Source organism: Hypanus sabinus, chromosome 9, assembly GCF_030144855.1.
Source record: "Hypanus sabinus isolate sHypSab1 chromosome 9, sHypSab1.hap1, whole genome shotgun sequence".
Classification (NCBI taxonomy): domain Eukaryota; kingdom Metazoa; phylum Chordata; class Chondrichthyes; order Myliobatiformes; family Dasyatidae; genus Hypanus; species Hypanus sabinus.
This window is the reverse complement of record NC_082714.1, coordinates 154,116,603-154,135,524: the sequence shown is the minus strand read 5'-3', so window position 1 is coordinate 154,135,524 and position 18,922 is coordinate 154,116,603. Positions and strand designations below refer to the sequence as shown.

Below are 18,922 nucleotides of genomic sequence, written 5' to 3'. Positions count from 1 at the left end.
AAGAAGAGAGCTTGGCCTGGAGGTGGGGGTCCTTGATAATGGATGCTACCTTCTTGTGGCTGTGCTCCTTGTAGATGTACTCAGTGATGGGGAGGGCTTTGCCTGTGATGGACTGGGCTGTAATAAAGAGAGACGTAAAATCATTCTGAGAGAGAAGACAGGTACAGTTGCCACTGTTGCGAGCTTGGTAAGAAATGAAACAGAAAATTCTGGAAAAACCTAGCGCCTGTGGAGGGAGGAACAGAGTTAATGGTCCAGGGTCAGTGGTAAGACATGGTACTCAGTGAACACAGGTTTCAAAAAAAAAAGAGAACAAAGGGAAGTGTCGAAGTTCTTCAAAAAGAGATTGTGTCTGTGGATGGTGGAGCAGACTCGATGGGCCGAATGGCCTGATTCTGCTCTGATGTCTTACGGATGCATGGCACAAAAATTCATTAGGAAGAGATTGTGTGGGAACTTTCAAAGGGGAACAGGATTAGCGGCAGAAGTGGAAGTAGCAATTGCTGTGTTTGAGGAACTAACAGAAACCTACATGGAAATGATCAAGTGTGTGGTTTTCTTCGGAATGGCAATATTTAGTGATATCAGCGTAAAATGTTTTTATTTTAGACCGTAAGCTATAGAAGCACAGCTAGGCCATGCTTTATTTTCTGTCTCAACCTCATTCTCCTCATAAACTTTGATACCCTTACTAATCAAGAACCCACAAACCTCTGCTTTATATATATACCCTATGACAATAGACAGTAGGTGCAGGAGTAGGCCATTTGGCCTGTCTAGCCAGCACCGCCATTCACTGTGATTATGACTTGACCTCCACAGTTGTCTGTGGCAATGAATTCCATAGATTCATCACCCTCTGGCTAAAGAAATTCCTCCTCATCTCTGTTTTTTAGGGGCTTCCTTCTATGGATCATTTGGTTGGAAATATCCTCTCCATGTCCACTCTACGCCCAAGGACACCTGAATGCCCCACCATGGCTACCAGGCAGATATCCACAATGATTCATGACAGAGATGTTTAGGCAGGGGACCAAAGGCTTCATCCACAGGAATGGTTGGTGGAGGAATGTAGAGAGGCTAGAAGACGTTGATAGTGAATGAAGGAGATGAAGATAAGGCTGCCTATTGTGATGGTAAATCAGAGATACAATGGGCTGTAGATGCTGGAATTTTCAGGAAAAGCAAACAGACTTTTGGAAGAAGTGGATTGAGCAGTATCTGTGGAAGGAAAAGGAATTGTCAATGTTTTGGGTCAAAACCTTACCTCATTGCTGAGAGAGCAGAAGTGAGGTGTCTGGTATGGAGGGGATGGGGGAATGTAAAGACCAAGTGATTGGTTTGAAGAGGGGTGAGGAATGGTAAATGAGGATGCGCAGGAAGCTAAGATTAGAAGAATTAGATTATCCTTACAGCAAATTGAGAGGCCATTTGGCCCATTGTACCTATGCTGGATTCGATCAGATAATCACATAGTTTCCTTGTTTTGCCTCATTGTTCTGCAAGTGATGCTTTCTGTTGACAAGTTCTTTTGATTTTCTTCCTACCGGCCCTCGCATGTAGTGGTTTCCATGCCATAAACACGTCTTGTATTTTAAATGAAAATCCCTATGTTCCTCTTGTAGCTCCTGCTCAAAATTTTAAAACTGTTCCCACTGGTAGATCAGAATCGGGTTTATTATCACAGGCATGTTGTAAGATTTGTAGTTTTGTGGCAGCAGTGCGGTGCAAGATAGGAAAAAGTTTCTCCCCCTCAGCCTTCCCATCTCTGAACAGTCCATGAACTCAACAAGACTTGTCATTATGTACCGTGCCGTATGGCATGGGCAATCATGGCCAATGACCACAATTATTCCTGGCAAACTTTTCTACAGAAGTGGTTTGCCATTGCCACCTTCTGGGCAGTCTCTTTACAAGATGGGTGACCCCAGCTGTTATCAATACTATTCAGAGATTGTCTACCTGGCGTCAGTGGTCACATAACCAGGACTTGTGATATGCATCACCTGTTCCCATGGCTTCATATGAAAGGGGGTGGGGTCTAAGCAGGTGCTACACCTTGTCTAAAGGTGACCTTCAGGCTCGTGGAGAGAAAGGAGTGGCTTTCACTTCCTTTGGTAGAGATAAATCTCCACCCTGCCACCTATAAGACTGCTTCATCGTTTTGCCTTTGATTTGCATTACTCATTTTTCTATATTCCTTATAATAACTTAAAGAAATGTTTTTATGCGTTGCACTATACTGCTGATGCAAAGCAATAGTTTTAACAACATCTCTGGATGTTGGATCTCTGGTTAATTTCTGATCCTTGGGCTTCTTCTGGGAGTCGGGAGTGATGAACCGTCGTAGTTCCAAGATTTCAATTTATTTTAGAGTACAAGCAAATACTATGAAAACTACATAAAGAGCTGGGAAATGATGCTTAGGGGTGTGGGACAAAAGAATAAAGAAGAAGCCAAGATGGCTCCTCTGGAAAAGTCTATCACTTTTGTAGATAAGATGAGGGAAATGCCTTAGATAGTAATAGATTAGTTAATAGACTATGTAATTAAAACAATTACATCATATGGGTAATGTGCTGGTACAGCCAATGAAAAATGAGGGAAGTAATAAACTGTTAGTTTAGCTGCTGTACCCCTTTCTGCAGTGGGTGTGGAAAAAATACATGGGGGTTTGTTTTAAAAAATACAAATCTTATAAAATATTTTATTAAAAAGCAGTGGTTTCCAACATATGTCAGTGATATTAAACCTGTTTTGGATTCTGACATTTAAAAAAAAACACCTAGAAGTTACAAAAATAAATAAATAGTTCAAATGAGGAATATTGAGATGATGTTGATAGGTTCATGGACCATTCAGAAATATGGTGGTGGAGGGGAAGAAACTGTCCCTAAAATGTCCATTGTGCATTTTCAGGCTCCTGTATGTTAGTAATGAGGAGAGGGCACATCCAGGATGGTGGGGGTCCTTAAAGATGGATGCCGCCTTCTTGAGGCATCACCTCATGGAGATGCCTTGATAGTGGGGAGAATTGTGGTTGTGATGGAGCTGGCTGAGCCTCTGGGGAAACAACAGTGCAGAGGGCAGATAAGAGCCCATCACACTGCTGGGTAAATGGATTTGAGCAGGTAAGGACGGAAGATTCCCCTGCTCTTAAGGGCATGAGTTGGATTTTGTCTGGTGATATTGTACCAATGCCCAAGAATGGATAAGTCTAGAAGAAAGTGGCAGGTACAGTGCAGTCCATCTCAGGCAAAGCCCTTATCACCATCGAGCTCATTTACATGCAGCAGTGAGAAGAGAGCATGGCCTGGATGGTGGGCGTCCTTGATGATGGATGTTGTTTTCCTGTGGCTGTGCTCCTTGCAGTTCTGCTCAATGGTGAGATGGCTTTTCCTGTGTTGGACTACACCCACTATTATTTGTAGACTTTTCCATTCTCGGGCATTGCTGTTTCTACACAAAAGTCATGTCTGTAACCCGTCAGGGTACTTTCCACTGCGCACCTACAGAAGATTGTCAAAACGTAGATGTGGTGGGTCAAAGGTCCTGCTTTTATACGTGCTGTGTGACCCGATGGTCCTTGAATTATCTTTTGATGGGATCGCCTTCCCTCTCTCGGTCCCTGTCCGAACTCGCTGTATTGTCGTGAGGTTAACTAGCTCTGTTATTCGGAGCTGAATGAGGATTTTAGAGTTGGGCTTATTTTGAACACGAGAATATTTGCAGATGCTGGAAATCCAAAGCAACACACACACAGTGCTGGAGGGACTCAGCAGGTCAGGCAACATCTATGGAAAAGAGTAAACAGTTGATGTTTCAGGCTGAGACCCTTCCTGGTGGAGGAAGGGTCTCCGCCTGAAACTTTGACTGTTTACTATTTTTCCAACTGAGTTCCTCCAGAGATCTGTGGGTCTTATTTTGAGCTCCGAGGCATGTCTGCAAAGATATAAGTCTACACCTACTGAGAGAGGGAGGCATTGCTGGAGGTGCTATTCGCAAATATCCCATCATTTCTGGCTTGGCAGACCCCATGACTAATTAAAATGAAATTGTAAATTATACTTGTCATTCAATATTACAGAGAAAATAACAAATCATTCGGTCATACCAATTATTGCTGCTTGAATCATTATTGATGCAGAATGGTTGCTGTGTTTTTTTTAAAGTACAGTCACTGTACTTTCAAAGTAATTAATTCTGAAATGTTTAGAGACATTCCAAAAATATAATGAAATGCTGTGCAAAGGCAAGTAATTTTTCTGTGCCAGCTATCCTCTTCTATAATTAATTTCTCAATAAGCAATGTATGGTGGTTGTCCGTTGTATCAGACGATGACAGGAAGCCTCTGCAGAAGGGTTTTTAAAGTGGAAAAGCCATTGCATGAGGGCACTTCCACTCATTCAACCTCAGGAGTCCAGGTCCAGTGGTACAAACAAGTGTCACAAACTGGGGTCTTCCCTGGTTGCGGTGGATGACCATGATGGTCTGCTGTGCTTTGTCATGGTCTTCGCTCTCCACAGAGTGTTGCAGTACTGCCTTCCTAGCCCTGGGATCTCTGCTGGAGCTGACTTTGCATGCTAGGACAGCGTGTCCCTATCTCACTGGGGTACGAGGACCACTGGCTACCCTCACACGGTTTAGTACACCCTTTGAAGGCGTTGTGGCCACTGTCACAGGCAAACATCTACTTGGAGACAGGGGTGGGAGCTGAGTGTCCAGTGGGAACCAAAGGTGAGTGAGCTGTCCCAGGCTGGACGCGACAAGCCCCTTCACCAGAGGTGCTACCCTGGACTCCCTGCTGGTAAAGACTGGCATCAAATCAGTAGAAAGATGTGACATAGAATTGGAAGATGTTGGTTCCTTGTGGGTTGAGTTAAGAAATTAAAGGGTAAAAGAACCCTGATGGTAGTCATATACAGGCCTCCCAAAGTAGCTGGGATGTGGGCCACAGATTACAATGGGAAATAGAAAAGGGGTATCAAGGAGGAAATATTATGATAGTCATGGGAGATTGCAACATGCAGGTCAATTGGGAAAATCAAATTGGTAATGAATCTCAAGAGAGTGAGTTTGTTGAGATGCCTATGAGATGGCTTTTTAGAGCGATTTGTCATTGATCCTTCTAGGGCATCAACTATAGTGGATTGGGTGTTATGTAATGAACTGATTAGGGAGCCTAAGGTAAAGTAACCCTTGGGAGACAGTGATCACAATATGATTGAGTTCAACTTGAAATTTGGTAGGGAGAAAGTAAAGTCTGATATAGCAGTATGTCAGAGGAGTAAGGGGAATTACAGTGGTATGAAGGAGGAGTAGGCCAAAGTAAATTGGAAGGAGCTGCTGGCAGGGTTGACAGCAGAGTAGCAATGGTGTGAGTTTCTGGGGAAAATGAGGAAGGTGCAGGATAGATGTACGATATTCCAAAAACAAAGAAATATTCAAATAGCAAAATGGTACAACTGTGGCTGACAAGGGAAGTCAAAGCTAATGTAAAAGCAAAAGAGAAGGCATACAACAAAGCAAAAATTAGCAGAAAGACAGAGGACTGGGAAGGTTTTAAAAACCTACAGAGAACAACTAAAAGAATCGTTGGGAGGGAAGAGATGAAATATGAAAACAAGCTAGCAAGCAATATCAAACTGGATAGTAAAGGCTTTTTAAACAATAAAAGAGAGATGAGAGTGGATATATACTTAAGGCAGAGTTTGATAGATTCTTGATTGGTCAGGGCATGAAGAGAAACAGGGAGAAGGCAGGAGTTTGGGGCTGAGAGTGAAATGCGTGAGCATGCGCTTTGGTAGTAGAAATAAATGTGCGGACTATTTTCTAAATGGGGAGAAAATCCAAAAATCTGAGATGCAAAGGGACTTGGAAGTCCTTGTGCAGAACACCCTGAAGGTTAACTTGCAAGTAGAGTCAGTGGTATGGAAGGCAAATGCCATGTTAGCATTCATTTCAAGAGGTCTAGAATACAAAAGCAGGGATGTGATGCTGAAGTTTTATAAGGCACTGGTGAGGCCTCACCTTGAGTATTGTGAACAGTTCTGGGCTCCTGATCGAAGAAAAGTTGTGCTGGCATTGGAGAGGGTTCAGAGCAGGTTCACAAGGATGATTCCGGTAATGAAAGGGTTATTATACGAGGAACATTTGATAGCTCTGGGTCTGTACTCGTTGGAATTTAGAAGGTAGAGGAGGGATCTCATTGAAACCTTTTGAATGTTGAAAGGCCTAGACAGAGTAAATGTGGAAAGGATGTTTCCCATGGTGAGGGAGTCTAGGACAAGAGGGCACAGCCTCAGGATAGAGGGGTATCCATTTAAAACAGAGATGCAGAGAAATTTCTTTAGCCAGAAGGTAGTGAATTTGTTACCACGTGCAGCTGTGGAGGCCAGGTTGTTGGGTGTATTCAAGGCAGAGCTTGATAGGCTCTTGATTGGACACGGTACCAAAGATTACAGAAAGAAGGCCAGGTAATGAGGCTGAAAAGGGGGAAAATATGGATCAGTCATGATTAAATGGCAGAGCAGATTTGATGGGCCAAATGGCCTAATTCTACTCCTGTGTTTATACAACCCATAAGCAATATGAGGAATTCAGTATTAGGCCATTTGTAGTGATTTTGGATAGTTCACTACATGTCAAAAAGATGCTGGGCACTGGCATCAGTTTTCTGTGATTCCCTCAGGCCAGTATAAGGCAGAAGCTACTGCTGCATTGGGTCCCATTGGAGAGGAGTACTTGTTTCACTTATTTTCACAGTGTATCTTTTGTACATTGGTTGTTTGTCATCTTTGTTTATGCAAAGTTTATCATAAATTAGACTCATAGAAAATTACAGCCCTTCGGCCCATCTAGTCCATGTCGAAGCATTTAAACTCCCTACTCCCATCGATCTGCACTGGGCCCAGAGCCCTCCATACCTCTACAATTCATGTACCTATGCAAACTTTGCTTAAATGTAGAAAGTGAGCTCACATGTACAATTTGCACTGGCAGCTCATTCCACACTCTCACCACGCTCTGAATGAAGAAGTTTCCCCTCATGTTCCCCTTAAGCTTTTCACTTTTACCTTTAACCCATGACCTCTAGTTGTAGTTCTATTAATATTCTATTGTATTCTTTTATTTTCCTGTAAATGCCTGCAAGAAAATGTATTTCGAGGTAGTATATATTAACATATATGTATTTTGATAATAAATTTTACTTTAACTTTGAGTGGCACTTTGCCCTTGAGTAGATGTGAAAGGTTACATGTTCCATGCATCACAGAGGTGAACTACTGTGAATCTGCTCTTGGATACACACATGAAATTAGGTTATTTTAGCCTTTTGAGGGCAGTATTTAGAAATTAACTTTTGACTATATAGATTATATATTATAGTATCTATTCTATAGATTTGTTGAGTCTGTCCACAAGAAAATGAATCTCTGGGTTGTATATGGTGACGTATATGTTCTTTAATAATAAAATTTACTTTGAAATTTGATCTTTTGAACTGACTGCTGAAATTTTCCAATCACTAAATAGTACAGACTTCATTCTTTGCATGAACTGTAAACCCACCCCTCCCCCAAATCTTATTTCTTTTAAGCATTCCGTTAAGCTGTTGGGTCAGTGTAAGTTGCAACTAATAACTTTGCCAATATATCCCATAGTTTTTTAGGCCTTCTTATCTTAACATAAATTCTTCCTTCATCCTACTTCCTTTGCCTCCTTTTCCCATAATTTTGAACCCCCCCCCCCCAAACATTTGGTGGCCACTTTTTAGGTACCTCTTGAAAATAATAAAGTGGCCACTGAGTGTATGTTGGTGGTTTTCTGCTTCTGTAGCCCCCTTCAAGATTTGAAGTTTATGCATACAGAGAGGCTTTTCTGCACACCACTGTTGTAACGTGGTTATATGACTTACTGTTGCCTTCCTGTCAGTTTGAACCAGCCTGGACATTCTCCTCCGATCTCTCATTAACAAGACTTTTCTGCTCACAAAACTGCCACTCACTGGATGTTTTTTTTCACACTATTACCTGTAAATGCCAGACACTGTACATTTAGAATGCTAGAAGGTCATCGATTTCTGAGATACTCAAACCATCCCATCTGGTCCCAACAATCACTCCACAGTCAAAGTCACTTAGGTCACATTTGTTCCCCATTCTGATGTTTGGTCTGAACAACAACTGAACCTCCTGACCATATTTGCATGCTTTTATGTGTTGAATTGCTGCCACATGATTGGCTGATTAGATATTTGTATTAACAAGAAGGTGTACCTAATAGAGTGGCCTCTGAGTGTACATTGGAAACTGTTTTTTTCTATTGTCTGCATGCTCTTCAGATTTAAAATTACTTATATAAGTCATCCTAAAGGGCAGCATTACGATTGACTGCAATTCTAGCTCGCGTTTTAAGTGCCTTTCAATCAAGTGTAAGCTCTCCGTCTATGGCTGGGCAATTAGAATACAATTTGTCCCAAAGCAATTACTTCAGCTAGCAGTCAGCTTCCAACTATTCCTGGTCAGATCTTTGTTTTGATCTGCTGATTGCTGTCAGTCTATATGAAAAGAAAATGCGGGAGATCTCTTAAGATACGACGAGCCTGACTTCACACAGGTCTCCCATATCTTTTTCCAGAATCAGAATCCGGTTTATTATCACTGGTCTATTTATTTCCAACCATCATTAATAATAATTAATTAATGATTGGATAGTATATATCCGTACTACCAGGGCGGGCCGGTATTGTAGTGGTTAGCGCAAGGCTATAACAGCATGGAATGCTTTGGAGTTCAATTTCAGTGCTCTCTGTGCGTTCTTCCTTTGACCGCTTGGGTTTCCTCCCACAGTCTGAAGATTTACCAGTTAGTAGGTTAACTGGTCGTTGTAAATTGTTCTGTGATTAGGCCAATGTTGCTGCTTGTTGGGCCAGAAGGGCCAATAAAGCATTGTATCTCTAAGTAAGTATTCCGACAGCTTAGTTAAGGTGAATATTTAACAAAATGAAGTACGAGAACAAGTACGGTGCCTGCAGAGTGATGCCTTATGGGTCGGTAGAGAAAATGGACGTTTCTGACTTACAGTGAAATTGGTTCTGGGATAGTTCTCAGGAACTGTCTGTTCTGAAAAGCAGATATAGGTTAGGATAGTAATACCAAGAGAAAGGTCATAAAGTTCCAGAATGAAAGTTCAAAGTAAAATTCATTATCAAAGTACGTATATGTCTGTACATAGAACCCCAAGGTTCATCCTCCTGCGGGCATACTCAGGAGGTCTATAGAATAGTAAGTGTAACAGGATCATGAAAGAGCAAGCAGAGTATAGAGGACAACAAAACGTGCAAATGCAAATATAAATAAATAGCAATAAATAATGGAACCATGAATTAACAAGCTGGAGAGTTCTTAAAGTGAGATCATTGGTTGTGGGAACATCTCAATAGATGAGTGAAATTATCCTCTTTTGTGCAAGAGCCTGATGGTTGAGGGGCAGTAACTGTTCTTGAACCTGGTGGTGCGAGTCCTGTGGTCCTTATACCTTCAACCTGATGACAGCAGCAAGAGGGGAGCATAGCCTGGGTACTGGGGATCTGTGATGATGGATCCTTCCACAGTATTTCATGTAGATGTGCTCAATCTTTGGGAGAGTTTTACCCGTGATATACTGGGCTGAATCTACTACCTTTTGGGGTTCACTAGCTTTTTCAGTTCAAAGACCTTGAACCTCTATGGAGAGGTTCTCAAACCAGGCCATAATGTAGCCAGTTCACCACTCTCTGGCTAAAGAAATTCCTCTCCATAGATGCTGCCTGATTTGCTGTGTTTCTGCAGTATCTTGTTGCTCTAAATTTCCAGCACCTGCAGAATCTCTTGTGTTAAGGAGGGGAAAAAATAGACAGTGGGAGCCAGATGGGATGTGGGAAGGGGAAGGTAATATTTAGAGTGGAGTTTGGTATAGATTTGGGGGGGGTGGAGGGAGGTGGGACTCCCCAGTAAGGCAAATAATGCAGAGGAATGAATGAGTGATCGAGGGTTGGGGAAAGGATTAACACTTTTTCCTTGCTGTGAAATCTGCGATGGCTGGGTAAGTGAGGGACAGTCTGGATGTTAATTTTGAGCTGTGAACAGCTGCAGAAAATGTGTGACATTAAACAGATGTTTATTATGTTATCAACATGAACTGAATCAGTATAAATTGGGAGAGTCTAAGACCAGAGGACACAGACTCAGAATGGAGGGACATGCTTTTAGAATGGAGATGAGGAGGAATTTCTTCAGCTAGAGAGTGGTGAATCTGGAATTTGTTGTCACAGGCAGCTGTGGAGGCCAAGTCTTTACGTGTATTAAGGTAGAGGGTGATAGATTCTTGACTGGTCAGGGCATGAAGGGATATAGGGAGAGTGCAGGAGATTGGGGCTGAGAGGAAAAATGGATGAAATGGTGGAGCAGAGTCGATGGGCCAAATGGCCTAACTCTGTTCCTGTATCTTCATCGTCTTATGGTCATGAATGAAATGCTTGAAAATAGAGATATAAATCCTTTGAAGTAATTGTATTAAAACAGTAAAGGGCTTTGCAAAGCTTATGTGATTTCAGGTTCATGATATAAGTAGAACCGGGCACTTCACAGGACTGCTATAAAAGATTGAAGAACATTTGATAGGATAGCATTTTAAAATGTTTTTAAAGGAAGATTGCATACAATTCTGGTGGTAAGGGTACGTCTTGTTTAATCTTTCTTTGTATTTCCCTCCTCTTCATCAGATGTGCTCTTGCATGGCACAGTAGTGTAGTGGTTAGAGTACAGATGAGTGCTTCGGTTCTCTCCGCTGTCTGTAAGGAATGTGTGTACATTCTCCCCATGACTGAATGGGTTTCCTTTGCATGCTCTGGTTTCTCCCCACAGTCCAAAGACGTACTAGTTGTTCGTTGTAGATTGCCCTGTGATTAGGCTAGGGTTAAATCGGGGCTGCTGGGTGGCGGGCTGGAAGGCCTATACCACACTGTACCCTAATAAATAACTAACCATTTTTTTGGAAAGATAGCACCCACTTGCCTCCTACTCAATTCATTCCTGATAGATGTGGTACAAACTGAAAGAATCTGGAGATCGTGCCTTGCACTTGGGACTGAGAGGTGGGACTTGCATCCTCTGTATCTCCTTTCCCTTCACCATTCCTCTGACTTCAATTGACAAATGGATTAAGCGTTGGAGGATGAAAATGGGAGAATGGGATTAAAAAGTGATCAGCCGTGATTGAATGGTGAAGCAGACTTGATGGGCTGAATGGCCCGGTTCTGCTCCTCTGTCATATGGTTTAGCCTATACAAAATAATAGAAGAAAGAACACTATCGGATATTACTGAAGGTGAGTAGGGATGTGCCCATGATATGTTGGACTGAGTCCACTAAACCGCCGTAGGCTTCTGACCAGGAGACAAGAGCTACCCACCTGATCTCACTAACCAGAGGGAATCACTTGAGGGATCTGTTCAGTAGAGCACTGACCTGTATTGAAATCAGCAGTCTGTTGGAGAAAAAAATATATTTTCCTTTCCCGTAAACACTTATCACCCCCTGTTCTCAAAACCCCTGAGTTAAGAGAGAGAATCCACTGTGGTTCTAAAGGTACTTTCCTGTGTGTTCTGTGGTAAACCTGGGGAATTCTTCATGCCAAAGACCAGGAGGGTGAGGGAGTTTAATTATCAGGTCATAAAAATATCAAACTCAACAGAAGTTAAAGTGTAATCACTTCATGCTTGGGGTAGGTTGCTAATCGTTTTGGATCTTGCTGGGGGTCAAGGGGATTTAAAATCCAAGCAAATGGGTTAAAAGCTTGGAGGAGAATTGAGAAGATCATCGTGTTTCAGTTTGCTTCAGCACTTTCTTATTAGCGTTATTGGTATTTTAACATGGGCGAGAGTTGTGGATGAGGTGAAAATTCCAGGAAAATGGCTTCCAGAGGTGGCGGCCCTGGCAGTCACATGACACAATCAGGGCAAAGGTTCCTGAAGCGCTCAAGTTGGAAGTAGTTTCACGAGAAGGACGTAGCATCCAACGATTGTCTGAGGGAAGAGAGCAATGAAATCTGTTGATCAAATGGCACTAACAACAAAAAGAGTTTTGCACTGTGTTTATTCTTTTGGATACATTTTATTATGAATAAAAAATCAGCCTTTTATAGAGATACTACAGAACAGAATGAGGTTACATGGCTCTTTGTGCTTTTGTTCCCTCATAGTAGAGGGAACAAAATCATCTTATTAATCTACTTCAACTTCCCATTTAAAAAAAATACATTTGTATATTTATCCAGTTCTGTAGTGAAATCTGCAACTGAATCTGCATCCTTGTGTTTTAGCTCTGTGCCTTCTGGTCCTCGAATGGGAGCAGTTTCCTTTTCTATTTACCCTTACCAAAACTGTAAAAGTTCAATGAAGGGTGTTGGCCCAAAACATTGACTGTTTATTCCTCTCTTATTTTTGTAACTGATTTTTTTGTCATGAAATGTACTGCAGCTGCAAAACAATACTTTTTACGATATATGTCAGGTACCTGGGTCACGAGTCTCTTCTCACTGCTGCTATCAGGAAGAAGGTACAGGAGCCTCAGGACTCGTGCCAACCAAGTTCCCAGTCAGTTATTGCCCCTCAGCCACCAGGCTCTTTAACTGATTGGAAAGCTGAGCCTACTGGGCCTGAAAACCTCCCTCTGCAACTGGATACTAGACTTCCTGACTGAGAGACCTCAGTCAGTCCGGATCAGAGGCAGCATCTCCAACTGAGCATGGGAGCTCCCCAGGGCTGTGTGCTCAATCCACTGCTGTTCACTCTGCTGACCCATGACTGTGCTACAACACACAGCTCGAACCACATCATCAAGTTCGCCGATGACATGACCGTGGTGAGTCTCATCAGCAAGAGCGACGAGTTCGCATACAGAGAGGAGGTGCAGTGGCTAATGGACTGGTGCAAAGCCAACAACCTGTCTCTGAATGTGAACAAAACAAAAGAAATGGTTGTTGACTTTAGGATGGCACAGAGTGAACCCTCCCCACTGAACATCGACGGCTCCTTGGTAGAGATCATTAAGAGCACCAAATTTCCTGGTGTTTACCTGGGGGAGAATCTCACCTGGTCCCTCAGCACCAGCTCCATGGCAAAGAAAGCCCAGCAGCGTCTTTACTTTTTGTGAAGGCTGAGGAAAGTCCATCTCTTACCCCCCCCCCATCCTCATCACATTCTACAGAGGTTGTATTGAGAGCATCCTGAGCAGCTGCATCACTGCCTGGTACGGAAATTGCATAATCTCGGATCGCAAGACCCTGCAGCGGATATTGAGGTCAGTTGAGAAGATCATCGGGGTCTTTCCTGCCATTACAGGCATTTACACTACACGCTGCATCTGCAAAGCAAACAGCATTATGAAGGACCCCACGCACCCCTCATACAAACTCTTCTCCCTCCTGACATCTGGGAAAAGGCACCGAAGCATTTGGGCTCTCACGACCAGACTATGTAACAGTTTCTTCCCCCAAGCCATCTGACTCCTCAATACCCAGAGACTGGACTGACACCAACTTACTGCCCTCTGCTGTGCCTATTGTCTTGTTTATTATTTATTGTAATGCCTGCTCTGTTTTGTGCACTTTATGCAGTCCTGGGTAGGTCTGTAGTCTAGTGTAGTTTGTTTCTGTGTTGTTTTTACGTAGTTCAGTGTAGTTTTTGTACTGTTTCATCTAGCACCATGGTCCTGAAAAACATTGTCTCATTTTTACTGTGTACTGTACCAGCAGCTACTGTCAAAATGACAATAAAAAGTGACTTGACTTGAACCAAAGGGGATAACTTCACTTAACTTTACTTGCCCCATCATTCCCACAATTAATGGACTCACTTTCAAGGGCTCTTCATCTCATGTTCTCGATATTTATTGCACATTTATTTATTTATTATTATATGTTCTTTTTGTATTTGCACAGTTTGTTGTCTTTTGCACACTGGTTGGACACCCGGTTGGTGCAGTCTTTTATCGATTCAATTATGGTATTATTCCATTCTGGATTTATTGAGTATGTCTACAAGAAAATGAATCTCAGGGGTTGTATACGGTGATATATGTGTACTTTGATAATAAATTTACTTTGAACTTGATAATAAACCAGATTCTGATTTTGAAAACAATGGGTGCATCTTTATTCAAATCCCTGTTTCTTTTAAGTAATATTAAGCTCTAGGTGTTGATGTCAACTGATTTGTACTGTATTCTACAAGTAGACTTGGAAGACCAGACCTTACTTAATCCTCACAATGGTATGCTGTCCTCATCCATCATGAGATAACAGCCAAGCGAAATCCAATATCCACAGTCCCCTGGCACATTATATCACTGAAATATTCCTACAATCTGTGGATTCACTTTGAAGTACTCCTCATCTCGTGTTCTTGAAATTTATTGTTTCTTTATTTACTATTATTTTCAACTATTGTATTGTGGGCACCATTTTAATTGATCTGAATTATGAATTAAAACCATAAATGTAGACAATTTTTTAAAAAATTGCGTGATAGGGGAATTTCATGGTGACTTTCATGATCTGCAGCCCAACATCCATAAGATACACTCAAACCTGTTCGGTAAGCAAAACCTTTGTTGTCCAGTGTATTCGTAGCCGTTGGGCAGTGAAGCTTGAAGGGCCAGAAGGGCCTATTCTGCATTGTATCTCAGTGAAATAAAATAAAATAAATCATAGTTTCATCTCAGGAATCTGGAGCTCTGACTGTGTGTGCAAGACTTTTTGTGGTCCTGTGAAAGGGTCCATATTTATCTAGTAACACACACATACAGATAAAGTGCAGGTGGAACTGACCACCACATGGATCATGAATCAGGTGATGGCATCATGCAGGCTATCTGCATATCACAAATGTTAGTGGCAGTGCAGGTCATTACCTGTGTCAGCACTCATACCACTCTTCTCATGGGCAGTACGGCAGTGGAAAGAGTGAGCAATTTTAAACTCCTGCGAGTTCACATTTCACATAATCTCATTATGGTCTTGGAACACCATAAATATTACATATAGGAGCAGAATTAGGCCATTCGGCCATCAAGTCTGCTCTGCAATTCCATTATGGCTGATGGGAGACCTGATTGAGGTTAGTAAGATAATTACACACAACTAGGAAAGCTCATCAATGCCTGTACTTTCTGAGGAGGATGAAGAGAGCTGGACTTTGTACACCCATACTCACATCATTTTACAGATGTGCCAAGAGTGTCCTAACTCGCTGTGCCAATTTGTGGTACGAAATTTGTCCTACAGCAGATAGAAGGGATCTACTTAGAATGGCCCAACCCATCGCCAGCACCAGCCCACCCACCATCAAGGGCTTATATACAGAAAGGTTCTGGGAAAACACCAGCAATATCACAAAGGATCCCACCCACTCTGCTCCTGGACTGTTTGTCCCGCTCCCGTCAGGGATGCATCCACATCAGGACCACTAAGCTCAAAAACAGTTATTTCCCCCAAGCCGTCAGGCTTAATAACACCCCCCACCCATTAACCCAACTCACCACCACTACATGCACATCACCTACCATCACCCAGTCAGTCTATTACATAACAGTTACTCGTACATTGTGTTTGATAGGATTGCTTTCACCGCTCCTTGAAGATGTGCTGGATGTTCTGCAGCATCCTGAAAACGTCAGCATCCATCATTAACGACACCCCCTCACCCAGGTCATGCCTTTTCCTCATCACTACCATCCGGTAGGAAGGAGGTTCAGAAACCTGAAGGCACACACTCAACAATTCAGGAACAACTTCGCCCCCTCTGCCATCCCATTTCTGAGTCAACACTGAACCCACAAACACTTCCTCATTACTTTTTAGTTGCACTATATAGTTAATATACATATATACTATTGTAATTCATATTTTAAAAATCATATTATATTCCATTGTGCTGCTAACACAAGGACTACAAATTTCATGACATATGCTGGTGATATTAAACCTGGTTCTGATTCTAATTGTGATATTTATATTTGGTGTGTTCTTCTCCTGTACACCCATATGGCAGTAATCTTGAATCTAGAATGCGTCTGTGCATGGGTATTTGTGTTTGTTCACACTGTGATCTGTGTCTGTGTGGGTTTGTTAAGGGTTGGATGTCCAGGGCGGATGTTACATTTTCCGTGTAGAGTGTGGTCCTGAACCAAATGACTTAATGCACCAATTTTTTGCTTTGCACTTCTTAGGGCAAGCAAATGGCAAGAATCTGGCTGATCACTGGTCCTTGCCCCTCTGCTGAGGAGCGGCTGTAAGTCTACCACCTGTCAGCTGTAGCGCTGGGACAAGTGAGCACCCGTCCATGCGTTCCTCCAACCTCGTCCTGCTCCCAGCGCCCCTGATTTGATGATCCTTCACTTGGTCATGACCAGCCGCACTGACCTCCTGACGGAACTCCAGTTCCAGGAAAGGTTGCCCACCCCGGATCGCCTGAGAGCCGCAAAGAAGCGGCGGGCACAGCAGCTGAAGAAATGGGCGCATTATGAGAAGGAGATGCAGAACAAAAAGAGGAAAACTGACAAAAAGAAAGGCGCGGGGAATCAGAAGAGGGTCAGCTTCACTCCCAACGTAACGCTTCTGGAGGCCTCCTCCCGCAATGACCTGGAAGAAGGTAGGTGAATTGTTGTATGCTTCTGTACTGTGCCCTGACAATATTTTAGACTTCAAACATTTTTAATAAAATTGTGCTGATACTTTTGTTCTTTTCAGTTTTTGCTATACAAGTCCAGATGTTGCCAGGACACGAGGAACTGAGTGATGGGGAAAGGCTGAATAGGTTAGGAATTTGTTCCATGGAGCGAAGGAAATTTGAAAGAGGTGTATATCTCGGGGTGGAGATACGTCTCTGCTAAAGGAGGTGTAAGACACTCCTTCCCTCCACTAGCCTGCAGGTCACCCTGGGGCAAGATGTAGCACCTGCTTAGCCCCCTGATCAGGATCAATGAAGCCATGGGAGCAGATGGTGGACGGTCATATGAACAGCTGGTGCATGTCACAAGTCCTGGTTATGTGACCACTGACACCAGGTAGACAGTTTCTGAAGGGTATTGATAATGGCGCTTTATAGACACTGTTTAGATACTTCCCAGAAGAAGGCACACCATTTCTGTGGAAAAATTTTCCAAGAACTATCGTGGTCATGGAAAGGCCACAATCGCCTCCATCGTACGACAGGGCAGAGAGTATGCTGGACTCACTTTGCCCTGTTTTCTGTCCTTGCTCGTATGAAGGTGGTTTACCTATTTATGCAAGTACTTCTCTGACAATAGATGTGTAACAGCCTAATGTAACATTGTATGGAAATACAAGATAACACTGATGCAGACATGTTTTATACATTTAACAAGGTGCTTTATTAATGCAACGGAGTTGGTCAGTTTTTCAATGTTCTTCGTCAGCTGGGTCACATTGCCTGTGAACTCCGTCATTTGCCTCCATACGCTCCAGTAATTGTTTTTTTTTTAGTTGTAAGTTCTCCTGCGCAAGAGCCAACAGCTGTCCGTTGTTTTAAGTTTTCTGGTCTGTAACTACACAACCACGCACTTTCACAGCGAGATTCGACACCAAATATGTCGCTTGTTTTCGGTAGATGAGTCCAGCGCGTGCGCAGGAGGAGGATTTTTGCCGAAATCTCTGTTTCAGTGTGGATAGAGATATTTTTAAAAACGTGTAGTGTGGACTCCTATCGTTTTTACGCAAAACCGGCGTTTTCAAAATTATCCAGTCTAGTGTGGATGTAGCCTGAGGGGTAAGAGGTCTATGGTGTAGATATGGATCAATGGGACTAGGCTGAATAACGGTTTGGCATGGACTAGATGGACTGAATGGCCTGGTTTTGTGCTGGAGTGCTCTGGGAATCGAGTTTACTATCATGTGTGCAAGTAAGGTGAGCTATAGGTACAATGAAAACTTGCTTGCAACAGCATCACAGGAATGTAGATTCAGACAACAAACAGAACGTTAAGTTTTGCATAAGTGAAACAGTGTGAAATAAGATATTAGAGAAAATAATCACAAGCAGAAACAAGTTGATGGTAGTACAGCAGATGATACACTGTGTTCTGTTGCTGAGGCAAGGTTCAGAGTTGTGCAGATTGGTTGAAGAATCTGTTCGTTGTAGGAAAATCACCGTTACTAAACCTGGTGTGCGGGGCTTTCAGCTCCTGTGCCTCTTGCCTGCTGCCTGCAGTGAGAAGAAGCCCGTTGCTCAGATGTTGGGGGTCCTCGATGATAGATGCCACCAGACTGAAGCAGCGCCTCCTGCGTCAGTGAGTCAGTGGTGGGGAGGACTGTGCCCATGATGAACCAGGTCGTGACCACTACTCTCAACAGCCTCTTCCATTCCTGTGCATCGAATTGCCATTCCAAGCCGTGATCCAACTAGTCAGGATATTTCTAAAGTGCATCTGTAGAACTTCGTCGGAGTATCTGGTGACATGCTAAATCTCCTTAAGCTTCTTAGGCTGTAGAATGTAAAACATAGAACATTACAGCACAGTACAGGCCCTTAGGTCCACAATATTGTCCTGGCCTTTTAACCTACTCTAGATCAATCTAAGCCTCCATTTTAATATCATCCATGAGCTATTTGCTTCTACAACTGCCCCTGGCAGTGCATTCTACACACCCATTACTCTTTGTGTAAAAAAAATTTGCAGTACCTCTGATATCCCCTCCTATACTTTCCACCAATCACCTTAAAATTATGCTCCCTCATATCATGCTACCCATTTCAAATATGCCTCTTGGTTTCTTGCAGATGACGTTAGAAGCAGAGATAGTTCACAGTTCTTTCCCTCACACCCTATTCATAACTCAACATATAAGTGGAGTAGTTTG

At 42.7% G+C, this 18,922-nt stretch overlaps 1 protein-coding gene across 3 annotated transcripts in view; it reads left to right on the top strand.

Annotated features, from left to right (window-relative positions):
• The window catches only part of ppp1r16b (protein phosphatase 1, regulatory subunit 16B), a 226,875-nt gene that overhangs the window by 40,139 nt on the left and 167,814 nt on the right, over positions 1–18,922 (top strand). For all 3 annotated transcript variants that reach the window (XM_059980832.1, XM_059980834.1, XM_059980833.1), the window contains exon 2: positions 16,273–16,694. In XM_059980832.1, the coding sequence (XP_059836815.1) occupies positions 16,430–16,694 (265 nt within the window). In that variant the 5' untranslated portion in view covers positions 16,273–16,429. The remainder of the gene's footprint in view (positions 1–16,272; positions 16,695–18,922) is intronic.